This window comes from Bison bison, unplaced genomic scaffold, assembly GCF_000754665.1.
Source record: "Bison bison bison isolate TAMUID 2011002044 unplaced genomic scaffold, Bison_UMD1.0 scf7180017864093, whole genome shotgun sequence".
Classification (NCBI taxonomy): Eukaryota; Metazoa; Chordata; class Mammalia; order Artiodactyla; family Bovidae; genus Bison; species Bison bison.
Genome location: NW_011494665.1, coordinates 1,798,112 through 1,815,168, shown reverse-complemented (window position 1 = coordinate 1,815,168; position 17,057 = coordinate 1,798,112). Strand labels below are relative to the sequence as shown.

General features: G+C 52.9%; 2 protein-coding genes across 3 annotated transcripts in view; one reads left to right on the top strand and one right to left on the bottom strand.

Annotated features, from left to right (window-relative positions):
- Positions 1-2,819, top strand: part of HCN3 (hyperpolarization activated cyclic nucleotide-gated potassium channel 3) — a 9,864-nt gene extending 7,045 nt beyond the window's left edge. Inside the window, exons 7-8 of the mRNA XM_010838287.1 lie at positions 784-950; positions 1,414-2,819. Coding sequence (XP_010836589.1) covers positions 784-950; positions 1,414-2,117 — 871 coding nt within the window. The 3' untranslated portion in view covers positions 2,118-2,819. The remainder of the gene's footprint in view (positions 1-783; positions 951-1,413) is intronic.
- Positions 2,820-2,938: 119 nt separating this feature from the next.
- On the bottom strand, positions 2,939-11,900 carry PKLR (pyruvate kinase, liver and RBC). 2 transcript variants are annotated; one of them, XM_010838286.1, is made up of 11 exons: positions 11,718-11,900; positions 10,899-11,010; positions 8,101-8,192; positions 7,872-8,003; positions 7,536-7,722; positions 6,944-7,214; positions 6,672-6,822; positions 6,218-6,370; positions 5,958-6,124; positions 5,050-5,231; positions 2,939-4,187 (listed from the first exon to the last, which is right to left on the bottom strand). In XM_010838286.1, exons 1-11 carry the CDS (start codon positions 11,742-11,744, stop codon positions 4,081-4,083), a joined length of 1,581 nt encoding a protein of 526 aa, XP_010836588.1. In that variant the 5' UTR covers positions 11,745-11,900; the 3' UTR covers positions 2,939-4,080. The 2 variants fall into 2 exon arrangements, with proteins under 2 accessions (XP_010836588.1, XP_010836586.1); XM_010838284.1 differs by having other exon boundaries at positions 10,899-11,081; positions 11,718-11,790.
- Positions 11,901-17,057: the final 5,157 nt, after the last annotated feature.

Sequence of the window (17,057 nt, the reverse complement as noted above, 5' to 3'; positions counted from 1 at the left end):
AAGGAGGGCAGCTGCTCCCATGGGTCTGGGTCTTCACCTGGCTGTGCTCCAGGACCACAGAGTTCCAGCCCCTCCCCAGGCCTATTCAATTAGAATCTCTGGGTCTGGGGTTTAGAGTTCTGTAATTCTAAAGGCTTCTTAAGAGATTCTAGTGCATGGTCAGGTTGAAAATCCCTGGGCCAGTGAGACCCAGGGATCCCACAAGATGAGGGAAAGGTAGGAATATAGCAGTGCTATCCCAGGGGCTGGAGCTTTGTGGCTCCCTGGGGGAATGACTTGGTGGGGGAATCGGGGACCTAGCCTGTGGCAGTTCCACAGTTCTCCTTGATGCTGCCCAAAAGGGTCTGAGACTCATAATCTCTCAGTCCCCAAATCACCCACCACCTTCCAGCATCCCCACTGTGTTGCCCTTTGCCCTTTGGCACTGTTTTTCTCCTTCTGGGTTGCCTTGGTGTTCTTTCAAAGGGGAGGGAAGAGAGGGCACTGCCCTAGGCCTACCCCTTGGGCTAAAGCCATGGAGGTGGGGTGAGAATTACAGTGAAGTGGAATAACTAGGAGTGCAGCAAGACCTGCCTGTTTATCAGCTTTAATTTGGACAGAGGCAGGACAGTAATTATGCGGGAGAGTGGGGGTGCTTGGAGCACTCAGGGCCTCTGGATGGGTGGGGAGTCATAAGTTGCTCCCATCTGGGGAGGAGCCTGAGGAATCTGGGTCAGCTGCTGCAGGCCCAGTGAGAGGGAGTTCTGCAGACAGTGATCCTGAAGGCCTCCTCCCAACTTTGTCAGAGATCTGCCTGCTGACTCGGGGCCGACGCACAGCCAGCGTGCGTGCGGACACCTACTGCCGCCTGTACTCACTCAGCGTGGACCATTTCAACGCCGTGCTCGAGGAGTTCCCTATGATGCGCCGGGCCTTCGAGACAGTGGCCATGGATCGGCTGCGCCGTATCGGTGAGGTCCAGGCTGCGCCCTCACCCTTGTCCATGGCAAGGAGTCCCCAGGATCCCAGGGCCCAGGCTCCAGTGCCTTGGCACACCCCAGGGGACCCGAGTCCCAGCAGATGCCCCCCAGTAGGGCTCTCAACACACTGGCTCACTGTCCCTATAACTCAGCATCTCTGAACCCTGGAGATATCGCTCCAAGTTCCCATGCATTGAACCCTCCTTGCTTGAGTAGCAGTCCCTGATGCTCACCATCTCTGATACATACTCTCATCCCCTAACCCTCTTCCTTCAACCCTCATCTCCCAATCTCCATCTCCCAACTCCATCTCCACACACTTGATCCCCATCCCCTACCTTCACCCTGCCCGTGTCCCTTGACTCCATCTTGTTACCCTCATTCTTTTGATATCCAACCTTCATCTTGAATTCCTATCCTATCCTTAACTCCTTCCCCCTGGGATAATTTCTAGGTAAGAAGAATTCCATACTGCAGCGGAAGCGCTCTGAGCCAAGTCCGAGCAGCAGCGGGGGCATCATGGAGCAGCACTTGGTTCAACACGACAGGGATATGGCCCGGGGTGTTCGGGGCCTGGCGCCCAGCACAGGCGCTCAGCTCAGTGGAAAGCCGGTGCTGTGGGAGCCACTAGTGCACGCACCCCTGCAAGCAGCCGCCGTGACCTCCAATGTGGCCATTGCCTTGACGCACCAGCGGGGCCCTCTTCCCCTCTCGCCCGACTCTCCAGTCACCCTCCTTGCTCGCTCTGCTCGAAGATCAGCTGGAGCAGGCTCCCCAGCGTCCCCCCTGGTGCCTGTCCGAGCTGGCCCTCTAGCCCGGGGGCCTTGGGCATCCACTTCCCGCCTGCCGGCCCCGCCCGCCCGAACCCTCCATGCCAGCCTATCCCGGGCTGGGCGCTCACAGGTGTCACTGCTGGGGCCTCCCCCAGGAGGGGGTGGACGGCGACTAGGACCTCGGGGCCGCCCGCTCTCAGCCTCCCAACCTTCTCTGCCTCAGAGGGCAGCGGGTGATGGCTCTCCTGGGCGTAAGGGCTCAGGAAGTGAACGCCTGCCCCCTTCAGGGCTCCTGACCAAGCCTCCAGGGACAGCCCAGCTCCCCAGGCTGCCAGTGCCTGAGCCAGCTACTCCCCGGGGCCCCCAGCTGTCTGCCAACATGTGAAACCTTTAGGTAAGCCCTTGGGTGCAGTAGCATACGCCTGAGGGCAGACACCTCTTGGGGACACTGAGGGGACCTGAAACACTGCCCTATGGGACTATCTCCCCTTAGTACCAAGAAGATGGTCTCTGTCCTCAGCTCAGGCACCCTGTAGCCTGACACCCATCCTAATCCATGCACCCATTCATCAAAGGTTCTTAGCGCCTACCATGTTCAAGGCACTGCGCCAGGCGCTGTATGTCTCCACTGCCAAGTAGAAGCGACTCCGAGTCCTCTGATGAGGGTTTTCCCCTAGCCGTGGTCCTGCCAGGTGCAGGCCCAAGCCCATGCGCCCACCTTACTAAGCACAAGTACTTGCCATCACCATACTGCCAAGTAACTAGATGTCTCTGTTTTCCTGTCTATGACCTTTCAGGTTCTGCCTGGCATGGTTAATCTTCCTGTCCGGCTAGCATAGCTGGGCACTGCCAACTACCCGTGCCCTCATTGATGTCAACAAATGTCTCAGGCCCCTGGTGTGGGCACCCAGCTTTACTGCCATGCCTGGACCCTCCCTGTCTATATCCCGAGGGGGAACACACCTCCTACCGAGTTCCTTGTGCTTTCTGTCTCTGTGGTAGAACTACCTTTTTGTAAACTAGGAGGCTTCTCCTTCCTGTGCCCTTGTCCGGGTGATGGCCCCCTTGAAGCTATGGGATTGCTGACACCCCCTTATTTAGTGTGCCAGTCTAGATCCCCCCAGGTAGGGGGCAAGTGGCTGAATCCCTAGATGGGATTTTTTTTCTTTCCTCCCTCCCTTATTTATTCATTTAATAATTTATTCATTCATTTGCTAATTTTATTTATTATCAACTCACTTTATTTACCCATTCCTTTATCCATCCCTGCCCTCCCCTCCTACTAGGGAAGCAGGAACAGACAGGGCCCTCCATTCCAGCTCTTGTGGTCCTTGTGCAACTCCCATCAGCAGCAATACTTCAACACTCTCCCTATCTAGGTAGGACCAGGAAGGGCCATCTGAGATGGGGAGAAGGACTGTTCTTATTTTTAGTTCTTTTTCATTCCTGTTGAGTTTGCTGTTGGTGCAGGAGCAAGGGGAGGGACCGAGGTATCCAAGCCTAGGGAAGGGCAGGCTAGCCAGTACCTCTGCCTTCTCAGGGACAAGAGAATCCTGTAGCCCACCCCTCTGTCCCCACGTCTACTCTCCAGCATCAAAGAATGTGGGGCCAGGACCCTAACACTCCTTTTCTCCTAGGCGGGGAGTTCTGGGGTTCTGCGTGTATGGGAGAAGTTTTATATGGCTTCCAAACATCTGGGTTTAAAAAGAAAATAGAGACACTTGTTTTGCCTCCTGGTTTGTGTGTGGGAACAAAGTGGGCATTTCAGGGCGCAGGAGGAGGCCAGAACACCTGACCCAGTAAAGCATGGGATGGGTGTGAGAGCAAATGGGGAGTGGCCTGCAAGCCTCGAACTGGTGAGACACTAACGAGGTGTGCCCGCCTGGCTCCGGTGCTCCCCGGCTTCCATCTCCCCTAGCTTCCAGTCACAATGAAGAAAGAGGTGACACTCTCCTTGGGAGATGATTTTTAAGATGAGATTTTGTGGAGACTGTGGCCATGATTACTGTGCTTCCCTCCCCTCCACCCTCAGCTATGGGAAACCTGGGGGAATAGAATTAATAGTTGAGCTGGGATTAAAGGCTCAGAGCATCTTAGGGACCAGTTGAGAGCATTAGATGCAGGGAATGTACCATTGGTGCTGTTGGATGGCCAGTGCTTAATTGGATACAGACTATTCAGGCCTGCATGAAATAGAGAAAGGGAGGGAGTGCCCTGGAAGGAAACTGGATGGCAGATGTGGCCTGGGGTAGGGAGGATTGGGAGAGAAAAGACTTAGATGTGGGGCTGCAGGAGGGAGTGGTGAGGGGCAGGTCCAGGGCTGGTTTGGTCAGAGAAGGAGGGGCACCTCAGGTTACGCTCAGCACCCGCATGATGTTGGTATGGCCGGAGCCTGGTTGCCAGCCTGTCACCACAATCACCAGGTCCCCAGAACTGAGGAAGCCACAGAGCTTTCCTGGAGGGGAGGAAGGAGAGAAGATGATAATCAGCCACTGAGGGACCCAGGCCAGCCCTGTAAAGAGAACCAGCCACCACCCTTCACCGCCTTCTTCAAGGGCACCCATAAGGAAGGAGGGGCCCGAGGCAAACTGTACAGTGCGCCCCACGGGGGCACTGCAGGGAGTGTGACCACTGTAGGAGGTGTGAGCTGCAGCTGTGCCCATGGGGTGCCATGGAGCATGTTGCTGAGCAGCAAGTCTATCCACCTGCATGGCTGTGCAGATGGAAAGAGGGAGAGTATGAGCATGTGCTGTGCTCAGTCACTCAGTCTTGTCAACCTCTTTGAGACCCCTAGGGACTGTAGCCTGCCAGGCCCCTCTGTCCATGGGGATTCTCCAGGCAAGAATACTAGAGTGGGTTGCCATTTCCTCCTCTAGGGGATTTTCCCAACCCAGACATCAAACCCAGGTCTCCCGCATTGCAGGCAGATTCTTTACCAGCTGAGCTACCAGGGAAGCCCAGGGTATGAGCATAGCAGCTGTCAATTCGATTTCAGTTGCAGCTGCAGGACCCTGGGTCCCTCTTTCTCCTCTCATCTCTTGCTCCTTGTGTCATGCCCAGCTCCAGCCATCTGGTGGAGGCAGCAGCTGTGCCAACCACTTAGGGATGGCCCTGGTCCCTGCCCTTGCTCCCTCTGCCCTCTCTCAGCATGTTCCCCCCACGCTTGGAGACTCAAGTATCTCAGTCTTAGTGAATCTCACAGAGAAAACCTGGGACCAGAGGAGAGAAGCAAGACCCCTTGGGGGAGTGTAGGAAGTGGGGTTGGCGGACTCAGGATACAAATCCAGGGGAGAGTGGGAGGGAGCTAGGGGTCTCACCATTGTCGATGCCAAATTGGACCCGACGGTCCACATCATCGGCCCAGATGTCCTCTGGAGGTTCACGGTAGAGCACAGGGAAGACTCCTCGGCACAGGTGGGCCTGGCGGGCAGCCTGAGCAGAGCGGGTGACGGCAATGACTGTTGCCCGAGGTCGGTACCGGGACAGAAGCTGGGCTGAGCTGAAGGAGGCAGACAGGGTCAGCCCAGAATATTGGAAGAGTGTTGGGTTCGGGTTCCAGGTGCCACCAGTAAGCTGTGTGACCCTAGGTAAGTCATCATAATTTTTCTGGGCCTTAGTTTTCTCACCCATAAAGTGGGTGTAAGAATACCTGCCTTTGTGACCACATGGGGAAACTGTGAGATGACTAAAAAAAATCTATCACAATGAGATAATAAGGAGAAACCTCTTTGAAAAACAGAAAACCCTTCTGGGAATGCATCTTTATATAGTATTTAACTTAAAAAAATGTTTCTTGTTAATCCTCATAATCCCATGAGCAAGTGGAGGAGGATTATAGAACCTGGGTGACCTACCCAAGATGTCATAGCTAAGTTTCAGAGCAAAGATTTGAATTCAGACCTTCTGGAGCCTTCTGTAATACCCCAGCATTGCAAGGCTTTGTGGGCTAAATGCAGAGGACCTGTTTCTGAGCCCCGGGAGCCCAGATGGCCTGGAAGTCAGTACACCCAGTGATGCCACCTTGCCCTCCCAACCCCTTGAGGAGATAGGCACAATTCCTGGTGTGCTCCAAGATCTGTCTCTCTAGGCTTCCAGCTCCCATAGCTGCCTCTCTTCTTACCCCAGAAAGATCTCTGATGATGAGACAAAAGTCACGCTTGGGGCCCATCCCAGCCTGCCCTGGACCCAAAGCTCTGTCCTGGTGTGTTCCCAGTGTTCTCCTCACCGGCCAGTTGTGGTCAGCACAATGATGGCACCAGCACAGCACTTGAAGGCAGCCTCCACAGCACCAATAGCGGTGACCTCCGTGGGATCCCGGCTCAGTGGTGCTGCCCGGCGTAGCTCCTCAAAGAGCTGCCGGTGGTACACGGCAGCCTCTGCCTCCCGGGCAATCTGTGGGCACCAGGAGGTCAGGCTGGGCAAGGGTATTGGGATCTGAAGGAGGGTGGTTTTCCAGCCCATTTGCCTTGCATTCTGAGCTCCTACCGCATGCTGCATCTTTACAGCCTCCACAGGAAAGTTGCCTTTGGCAGTCTCCCCTGACAGCATGATGCAGTCTGCCCCATCCAGAACAGCATTGGCCACGTCACTTGTCTCTGCCCGAGTTGGCCGGGGCTTAGTGATCATGCTCTCCAGCATCTGGGGGATATCTTGAGGTCAGAACTGTAGGAGTCATATCTGACTGGGGACCCTGCCCCGACTATGTCTCTGACATCCATGCTCTGAGGGCCCTGAAAACCAGAGTCACACTCACAAACTGTGTGATCCTGGCTGCTCTGTTTCCTCATCTGAAAACGGGGGTCACAGTAAGTCTTCATAGCTTTGTTGTTTGAGGGTCAAACATTGGACAGCAAAACGTGCTAGAGACCTAAGGTGTGTGTGTTCACCCTCAGTGTTCCCAGACTCATAGAGGGCCCTGCCCCCAGGGCTCATGGCAGACCTGTGTAGCACAGACAACGGGCTTTCCCGCCAAGTTGCAACGGCCGATCATCATCTTCTGAGCCAGGAAAACCTTCTCAGCCGGGATCTCAATGCCCAGGTCACCCCGTGCCACCATAATACCGTCGCTCACCTCCAGGATTTCATTGAACCTGGGCGGTTGGGGAAGTCAGGGCTGGGAAAGACCCAAGAGAAGCCAGAGAGAGGCAGGCAGGGAAAGAGGAGGGAGATGGGGATACGTAGGGCCTGATGGGAACAAAGACCAAGTCTCACTTCTTTACGCCCTCGTGGTTCTCGATTTTGCTAACGATCTTGATGCCCTGTCCTTCCGGCCCCAGAGCATCCCGGACGGCAGCCACGTCGCTGGCTTTCCGCACGAAAGAGACAAAGACGATGTCCACGCCATGCTCCACCCCGAAGCGCAGGTCCTGGACATCTTGCTCGGACAGCCCGGGCAGGTCCACCTGGATGCCTGGCAAGTTCACGCCCTTCCGACTGCCCAGGACCCCGCCGTTCTCCACTTCGGTCTCTAGCCCTTCTGGACCTGCGGGTATGGAAAGAATCCGCCTAGGTTAGGGGTGAGGGCGGGGGCATAGTCACAGCAGTGCGAACACCGGGCTTGGACCCGCAAGAAAACGGAATGATGTCTTATTTGTTTCTTCATGCTCAGCCTGGGCTCGGCACAGAATGGCACATGGACGTCTGTGGAAGAAACTTCTAACCCGCCAATCCAGCCCCAGCCCAGGGTAGCCCAGGAGTCTGGATGCCAGGGACTCGGGAAGGTGTGGTGGGAGTGAAAGGCGAAGGCGGGACCGAAAGGAAGAGGGCCCACTGCGCAGGACCAGGGCGGGAGGCCCGTCCGCACCGATTTTCTTGACCACTAGGGAGATGAGCCCGTCGTCAATGTAGATGCGGCCCCCCACCGGCATGACTCGGACGATATTGGGGTAGTCCACCCACACGGTGTTCGCGTCCCCGCGGGTCTGGAACTCTGGGTCCACGGTCACCAGCACCCGGGAGCCCTTCACTATCTCCACTTCTGACGCCGGGTCCTAGGGGCGGGGCCAGAGGATCACTGAGTTCGGCCTGCGGAGGTCAGAACTGGCCCCTCCCAATGCTCCGCCCTACGGATAACTTCCCTCACGCTGCACCGCCCCCTTTGCCGTCCCCAGAACAGGGCGGGTCGCGGGTCCTCTCTCACCCCTTGCAGGATCCCAGTGCGTATCTCTGGTCCCTTGGTGTCCAGGGCGATGGCCACGGGTCGGTAGCTGAGCGGAGAATTTGCAAAGCTCTCCACCGCCTCCCGGATGTTAGCGATGGACTCAGCGTGGTACTGGGGACCAGAACAAAGTGAGGATTTCAGGGGAAGCTGGCCGGGACCTTGGGGCATCCTCTAGCCCCACCCGTCTCCCCGTGGCCCCGCCCTGAACCTCGTGGGAGCCGTGGGAGAAGTTGAGTCTCGCGATGTTCATCCCGGCCTCGATCATCTCCTTGAGACGCTCCACGGAGCGAGATGCCGGCCCTGGAACCAGAGACCCGCCCGATTCAGACAACTTTCTCACCAAACCTGAGTGACAACCGAACCCATCATCACCCTCGGGGCCGCCCCAGGCCGCAGAAGTCCTGTCACCCGACCTTTGTCCCCTGACCCCACCCCGGCACACAGATCAGAGACTACGTTCCCCTCTCCAGCTAAGACCTGCCTCCTTGCACTGCAAGGCCCTAGAAGGGTGGGCTCAGCCAGGCCTGAGGCGACAGTGTTGCCTTGCCTTGATGTTCCGTGCTGCAGTGTGGGGGAACCCCAGTGAATGAGAAGGGGATGGGTGCCAAGCTTTAGAGCCTCCTTCCTGTTGGACTGAGGAGAGTTGAGTTCCATTCCTTCCCTGCTAGTAGGACAGCTGAGTAACTGAGACCCAGCTGACCAGCCTCTCCAGTCCCTCCCTAAGCCAGTTCTTCCACTTGTGTACTGGGTCTCCTTCTCACCCAATCAAAAACAGATTCAGCAGTTCCCCCAGTTCTCTATGTCATTGATGTTTTCCTTTTCTGTTAGATCATTCCCATCAGCATGTAAGCCTGGTGTTATTTCATGCAACAACAACAAATTCTCCTAATTTCAGTTCCCCCTCTAGCTACACAGCCCTATTCCTTTGCTCACCGGTGCAGCAAAATTCATGACAAGAGTTATCTCTGTATCCCCTCCCCCCTATTCTCCTTGTACCCACTCTCCATTACATCTGTTCTTGTCAAGGTCACCAACAACCTCTGTGTTGTTGCTAAATCCAGTGGTTAGTCCTCATCTTAGCTGATCTGCCAACAGTATTTGACACACATCCTTGACATACATTCTTGGCTTGGCCTCCAGGACACCACCCCTGGTTTACTTCTACCTCACTGGCTGCTCCCTTTCAGCCTTACCTCCCATCAGATGACCATTCCTCTTCTCTCATTTTCCTTTCACCCCCTTGGTAGTCTCTACTAGTCTCATGGCTTTACATACCGTCAGTATGTCAACAACTTCCAAATTTACATCTCCAGTTTAGACCCCTCTCCCAAAACCAGAGTTGTGTATCTGACTGCCTACTCTATACCACCCTTGCATGTCTAATACGTGCAATCAAACTCAACAAGCCCCAAACTGAACTGATCTCTCCTCCAAACATTTCCACCACAGTCTCTCCTGCTCAGTTGATAATGGATTCTTCTAGCGCCTCACACCAAAAAACTGGGACTAGTCCTTGACTCCTTTTTCACCCCCACCCCCACCCGATATCCAATCCATCATATCCTGTTGGCACTACCTTCAAAATACATTCAGAATATTGTCCCTTCTCAGCAGCTCCACTTCCACCACCTGGTCTAAACCAGAAATACTGTAGGAGCAGCTTGGGGCTCACCCCCACCCCCAACCTCAATCTACTTTCAATATAGCAGCCAGGGAAGTTCTGTTAAGACCTGAGTAACAGCATGTAACTCCTGCTCAAAACTCTGCAGTGGTTTCAGTTTCACACTACACTTGGAGTGAAACGCAACTCAAATTCTAAAAATGGCCTACTGAACCCTGCACGATCTTCCCCTTCCTCCAACCTCTTCATTTTTGCTGCTCTTCCCCTTGATGGTTTCCAGCCTCCTTGACCTAGGGCCTTGGCACTGACTATTGCCTTTGCCTAGAACTCTCTTCTCTCAGACATCTGTCTTTGCTCAGGTCTAATTTTCTCATCAATGACTACCCTGACTCCCTATTAGGACTGCAACCTCCCTCCTGCCCTTGCATTTTAATACCCCTTACCATGCGTGATTTTTCTTTTTTTTTTTCCCCATAGTACTTATCAGTTTCTAATATACTAAATACTTTCTTTAGTTTTTAAATAACATTGCATTTATTATTGTCGCACCCAGCTAGAGTGTCAGCTCCCCAAGGGTAGGGATCTTTGTCTGTTTTTCCCTTTTTTACTATTTATTTATTTGGTTGTGCTGGGTCTTAGTTGTGGCGTGTGGGTTCTAGTTTCTTGACCAGGGATTGAACCTGGGCTTCCTGCATTGGGAGCATGGAGTCGTAGCCACTGGACCACCAGGGAAGTCTCTTTTTAAAAAGAAAATAATTATTTTTACTTATTTGGCTATGCTGTGCAGGTGGGATCTACTTCCCCAGCTAGGGATAGAACCTGGGCCCTCTGCAGTGGAAGCATGGAATCCTAACCAGAGAAGTCCCTGTCTGTTTATTTCATTTCACTGACCTACTTCCAGGACCCAGTAGCTTATCTACCAAGAACTCAACAAATATTTGCTGGGCTTCTGAAGTTGTCCAGTGGTTAAGAATCTCCCTTGCAATGCAGGGGACACCGGTTTGATTCCTGATCCAGGAAGATCCCACAGGTTTCAGGGTAACTAAGCCTGAGCAGCACAACTACCGAGCCTTGTTCTAGAGACTCCAAGCTGCAGATCCGGAGCCCACTTGCCCTAGAGCCCATGCTCTACAAGAGAAGCCACCGCAATGAGGAAGCCTGCACACTACAACCAGAGAGTAGCCCCTGCCCTCAGCAATTAGAGAAAACCCTCTTGCAGCAGTGACCCTGTGCAGCCATAAATAAATAAAATTTTAAAATATGTATTTATTTATTTATCCCTCAATCAAACAAGGAGAAGTGTCAAAGAACACAAAAGATGAGGCAGCATCTTGAGAAAAACCCACGAGGCCCTGTGACGCTGCAGGAGGGGTGGGGGTGCTTACCGATGGTGGCGATGATACTGGTACTGCGAGCGACCACAGGCTCAGAGTCAATGTCCAGCAGGCACAGATGTTCCAGGAAGGTGTCTGCCATAGCGGCTGGCAGCTGCTGCCGCTGGAAGAAGGAAATGCCCAGCTCCTGAGTCATCTGGGCTACACTAGCCCGCTGCAGGTACCCCACAGGTCCTGCAGTACAAAGGGGCTGTGTGGGCACCTGCTGCTGGCCCCCATTCTTTCATCTCAGTGTGCTTTCTATTCCTTCCCTCAGTTCTCCAGTTTTTGTTGAGTCTTCTGAGCTGGGCATTATGCATACATTAACTTATTTAGCATCACCAGGATGCTAGCAAGCAGGTACTGTTATATGCTCTGTAATTATTCCCATTTTCTAGGTAAAGAAACAGAGGCTGAGAAAGGTTAGATCAGTTGCCCAAGTTTGTATAGCTTCTAATTAACAGAGATAAGATTCCCATTTAGGTCTGACTAACTCCAGGCTCAAATTCTTGATCACCTAGCTATCTGGTCCCTCACATCCTCAGACTTCTTGCCCTTTAGCTGCTGACTTCTCTCAGCCTCAGCCCCCTTTGATATCTAGTTCACAGTGGCCCTTCATTTCCAGGCTGAGAATCACCCAGTTCCCTTTCCTAAGGTTCCTGTCTTCTTCCCTCCAGCCCCTGACAATTGACTGGCCTCCCACTCCCTCCTTTGAGTTTCCTCAGCCCCTTCAGTGCTGCTCCAGGTCCTGAAGTCTCTGTAGCTTGCCCTAGCCCAGCTCAGAGGAAGAGGAGCCCCAGTGCCAACCACACCGTCCATGCCACTGCACACCTGCCTGTCTCCGGGGATCTGCTCCATACTGTTAACTGTCGGAGGCAGGAGGCCGGCTGGGTGGGGAATCAGCTCTGTATCCTGGTTAAAGTGTCACTGGAAGTCCTGTGCACCAGGGGCCAGAGTCCAGTAGTCATGGGAATGCCCCTTGGCTCCCAGGCTGCAAGCTCCCCTCTGCCTTGCCTATTGGGGTTGTGAGAAGAGGCCCTGACCGGGGTCTATAAATTAACATGGAGGAGACTCTGAACACAGATCCTCCCCAAATACCTCCTAGCCAGCAGCAAATATGGTCTATTTGTTCTCCCACCCACACTTGATTCCTACTTTCATTTCTTCCCTTCTCTTTAATGATATCTGATGCCTCTTCTTACCTCCTGGAGCCCCAGTCAGGATGGACTTCACTACATCCCGTTGGGACTTAGAAATCCATGACCAGAGCCAGCTGGGGAGCATGTTCTTCTGCACTGACAAGCTTCAAAATTCAGAGCTGGAGCCTCCTGGACTGTGGAGAGAGAAGGGGGAGAGGATAACAAAACTGCTGGTCTTATCAAAAGGAGCCAGAAAAAAGAAAAGGGACACACCCAGTGAGCCACCCCTATCTCCCCGCAGAGTCCCTCCCCTGGACCTGCTGGCTCTCTGCCCCTGTCCTCTGGCATTTCTGCCCTTCTCTCATCCATTTTTCCTGATAAATTTTTAATCCATACATTCTGTCTGGTCATCAACCTGAACAGAGATTTTTTTTTTTTTTGCCAGTAATATGGTCCCTTTGAGGGGTTTCCCTGGTAGCTCAGCTGGTAAAGAATCCACCTGCAATGCGGGAGACCTGGGTTTGATCCCTGGGTTGGAAAGATCCCCTGGAGAAGGAAATGGCTACTCACTCCAGTATTCTGGCCTGGAGAATTCCATGGACCGTATAGGGACCTCGGGATCGAGACTGAGTGACTTTCACTTTCACTATGGTCCCTTTGTACTTTACTGAAGTTAGCCCTAGATGAATCTAGGAAGCAGGGGATCTAGTACAGGGACTGGAGGTTGAAGAAAGGGGATGGGGAACATTTTGATCATGCAATGCGATTCTCTAGAAGGGCTCTGACAGCACCATTGTCATTATCACGTTGGCTCCTGTCTACTTCATGACCATTTGCAATATTTATTGAGCACCTACTCTGTGCCAGGTCCTAAGGATGCAGTGGTAAGCAAAACAGAGCCCATGCTCTTCTGTGGAATTTTTAGTATGGAGATGAGACAGACTATAAACAAGTGTTAAGCAAATAAATATATAACTACATACTTTGTAAGTTCTATGAAGAAATGGATCATGGTGCTGGAACAGAGAAGCCTGTGAGGAGAAGGGGATGCGTTTTAGATGAGGTGGTTGGGGAAAGCTGCTTTGATGTGATCTTATGTTTTTAACAATATTCATTTATTTGGCTATGCCAGGTCTTAGTTGCAGCATGCAGGATCTAGTTCCCTGACCAGAGATCGAACCTGGGCCCCCTGCACTGAGAGCATGGAATCTTAACCACTGGACCACCAGGTAAGTCCCTGAAGTGATCATATTTAAGTTGAGATTTGGAGGAGGAGAAGAACCAGTGGGGACAATTTGGCGCAAGGAGTTTTCTATGGGGTTGGAAATAATATATGCCAAGACTCTGAGGAAGGAAAAGCCTGGCACTTTTCACTTTCATGCATTGGAGAAGGAAATGGCAACCCACTCCAGTGTTCTTGCCTGGAGAATCCCAGGGATGGGGGAGCCTAGTGGGCTTCCGTCTATGGGGTCGCACAGAGTCGGACATGACTGAAGCAACTTAGCAGCAGCAGCAGCAGCAGCAGAGAGGGCAAGCTGTGGTGAGTGTAGAGGCGCATGGTCCCTGTGAAACTGGAGACAGAAGCAGGGCCTCGCAGGGCAGTGGTCTCATACAGGAGGGTGGCAGTCAACTGATGCTTGAGAGACCAGACAGTAGGTGAAGGGGGACCAGTGAGGCATTTTAGGGGAAGTCAAGGTGGGAGGACTAGCATAGTGGCAGTGGAGATGAAGAGTGGGAACCAGATCTGAGATGTATGTTGGAGAAGAGCAGACAGAATGGAATGGTGGTGCCAAGTGAGGAGAGACAGAGCAAGGCTTCCAGACCCAAAAGGATGGCACTGAGGGACTCTGGCTTGAGCAGTTAGTTAAGGAAGGGAAGAGAGATTTGCAGGGGAAAACATTCAAGGTCTCTGTTTTAGATAGGAACCCGCCTGCCAATGAAGGAAACATAAGAGACGTGGGTTCGATCCCTGGGTCAGGCAGATCCCCTGGAAGAGGGCATGGCAATGCACTCCAGTCTTCTTGCCTGGAGAATCTCATGGACAGAAGAGCCTGGCCACTATAGTCCATAGCGTCGTAGAGTTGGACACGACTGAACTGATTTAGGAGGCACACAAGATTGCCATGTCAGTTCATCATTAAAATCAACAGGCAGATCATTGAATCTGTTCACCGAGCACACAGCATGTGCTGGTACAACATGCAAGGCTTTAAACACACCCTCACCTTTTATCATCATGACAACCTAGAAGCAAGGTGGGACAGATAGCCTGGTTTGTTTTATTTTAAGTTAGTTTGGCTGCATGTGGGATCTTATTTCTGCAGCCAGGGATTGAACCCAGGCCCTAGCAGTGAAAGCACAGAGTCCTAACCACTGGACTGCCAGGAAATTCCTCTAATAGCCTGTTTTACCGATGAGGGAACTCAGGCTAGCAGGGTGTGTTGGACTTCTTCTGTTGCCACTCCACATCCTTTCTTTAGTCTTTCCACTCTGCTCTGCAGCCAGGAGGCTGAAGGCCTTGTCCCATAACTTCTATAGGGGTTGGCTGGAGAATGGCACTGACAGATGAGGTAGAAGAGATTAAGTCTGGGGGTGTCCCTACCCTCCCTCTGTGGGGTTGCTGTAGATCACAGCACCTGTCGTCTGCTTTCTGGGCGGCCCTCTCTTTCCAGATTCTAGGAACCCTGCTCCTTCCATCTCCTGGGCCCCTGAGGGTGGTAACTAAGCCACTGCTACTAGCTTGGGGGTAATGCACTCACTATTCCTTGTGGTTCACCAATGCTCTGCCCATACCTTTGCACATAATCCTCTTATGAAACAGTCTTTGAATTACCCAATTTGAGAAAGGCTTTGGTCTGACACACTTGCCTGGAGCTAAAAATCTTGCCACTGGTAGAGTTGGGCCAACCACTCCAGAGAGTGTAGTTCTAGAGTCTGAGTAGGGTAACCGTTTAAGCTCTATTCCTTCCCTTTCAGCACTATTTCTGGAAGAGAAGGGGAGAAGCTTCAGACCTTGATTGGAAAAGAAAGATTGACAGGAGGAAGGACTTCCCCAGGGGGAATGACCCTGGAGTCCTAGGCTCTATCTACAGAAGACAGAACAAATAAAAATGCACCACAGCTGTTACTAGCGTGAACATAACATAATAGACATCAGGGGCTGGGAATTCAGGCCTTGTGCTTGGGGGTTGGAGAGAGACATTAAGTTTGACCTGGCAATTTCGAACTGACTCCAGGACCAGTTGGGGACAAGAATCCCAGAGATCCAAGTCTCAGGTGGCCAACAGGAGGTGGGGCCCGGTGTCCCAAGGCAGCCCCTGTCCTACCCAGCTGACGGACAGACGCCTTGCCCTAGAATCAGGCCACAGAGGAAAAGCAGTCTGGCTGATCCTGGGCCCATAAGTAACCATGTGAGAGATGGCCTGCCCTTTGTCATGGTGTTGGGCAGCTCTGAGTAGGAGGCCTGTGGGTGAGAAATCTGGGAGAAGGACTATAGGCCCTCCAGGATCCAAACAGAATGGGTGTACTTAACTTTGTCAGATGGGACCCTTCCCCACCCCCTGACACCTTCCAGCATATACAGGCCTCTCATGTGACATCAAACATGCACACTCGCATGGATGGGCTATCATGTGCCCTGGCCCGTGCAGACTTCAGCTCCCTGCCCAGACAGGAGAGGGACAGGGCTGTCAGCAGTAAGGTTTAATACAGTGTGTGTGTCAGGCGGGGTGATGGAGCTGTGTCCAGGAGGGAGGGCACCAGGAGACTGAGTGATGCTGCCCAGGGAGGTCAGGGTGGTTTCACAGAGGTGATACCAGAGCTGTATATTCAAGGACAGAGATTGCCCTGCCTTGGGACACATGCGCACACATGTACACAAACACCCCCATTTCACCCATGCACACACACCCCCAACTCTAACACAGAGTCAACACACCGGCGGCGTACACGCATACAGCAGACTCACAAAAATTCAGACACACTGGAACCTCACACAGTTTTTCTTACACACACACACACACACACACACAGTGTTTAGGCTTTGTCCCCAGCCCAAGGTGCTGCCAACCAGAGAATACCGCCCACCTCATCCGATAAAAGGCTCCAGGCAGGCCTGCGAGGGGCGCGCGCGAGCCGCCCGCCGGGCACAAGGGCGAGGCTGGGGCCCCTGGGAGAAGGAGGTCCCTGGCCCGCGCCCCTGTCCCCACCCGGAGCCAGAGTGAGGCGGAGACTCTCTCAGCCTCGGTTTCGTCATCTGCAAACCGAGATAATAAACCTTCGGGAGCTCTCCACGCGATAACGTACCGGGACTTGCTGTGAGCACTGCGGGAACAGAGAGCACGGAAATACTGCTCTTGTTCTCCGGCAAACGTGATGACTTCTCTGCCTCTGTAGTCAACAGAATATCGGCGGTGGGGCCCTGCCCCTATTTCCTATTTCCCTGCCCTATTTCCCGAAGTGCCATCTAATTCGTCCAGAATGTATTTAGGTTTATTTTTATTTTATTTATTTTTGGCTGTTCTGGGTATTGGTTGCTCCCCGCGGGGTTTTCTCTCCTTTCCGTGAGCAGGCTTCTGGTTGCAGTGGCTTTGTCTTGTTGCAGAGCACTGGCTCTACGTCGCCCAGACTTCAGCAGTTGCAGCACGTGGGCTCACTAGTCCGTCGCTGCCTAGTTCCAGAGCACAGGCTCCATAGCTGTGGCCCACGGGCTTAAGTTGCTGGGATCTTCCCAGATCAGGGATCGAACCTGTGTCTCCAGCACTGGCAGGCGGATTCTTTACCACTGAGCTACCAGGGAAGCCCTATTTAGGTTTATTTGTATAGATATTTACACAACGTTAAAATTCAAAGGTACAGAATATAGGTCAAGAGTTTCTTCTTCCACCTCCTTGCCCAGCCACTGAGTTCCCCGCAACAGGTTACCAGATTTCTGAGCTTTCTGTGTATTCTCCGGGAAATAGATGATACAGGTACAAATAATATATAATTGTTCCCGCTTTAAAAAATCAATTCATTTATTAATTTTTATTAA

Bases quoted from the DNA above. Each gene is read 5' to 3' on its own strand.
- PKLR (XM_010838284.1), bottom strand. From the start codon at position 11,043: ATGACTCAGGAGCTGGGCATTTCCTTCTTCCAGCGGCAGCAGCTGCCA. The intron at 7,723-7,871 runs GTGAGAGAGGAC...CCCCGCCCCTAG, and splicing joins GCACTGGGATCCTGCAAGGG to GACCCGGCGTCAGAAGTGGA. The intron at 6,125-6,217 runs GTAGGAGCTCAG...TGGTGCCCACAG, and splicing joins CTGTAAAGATGCAGCATGCG to ATTGCCCGGGAGGCAGAGGC.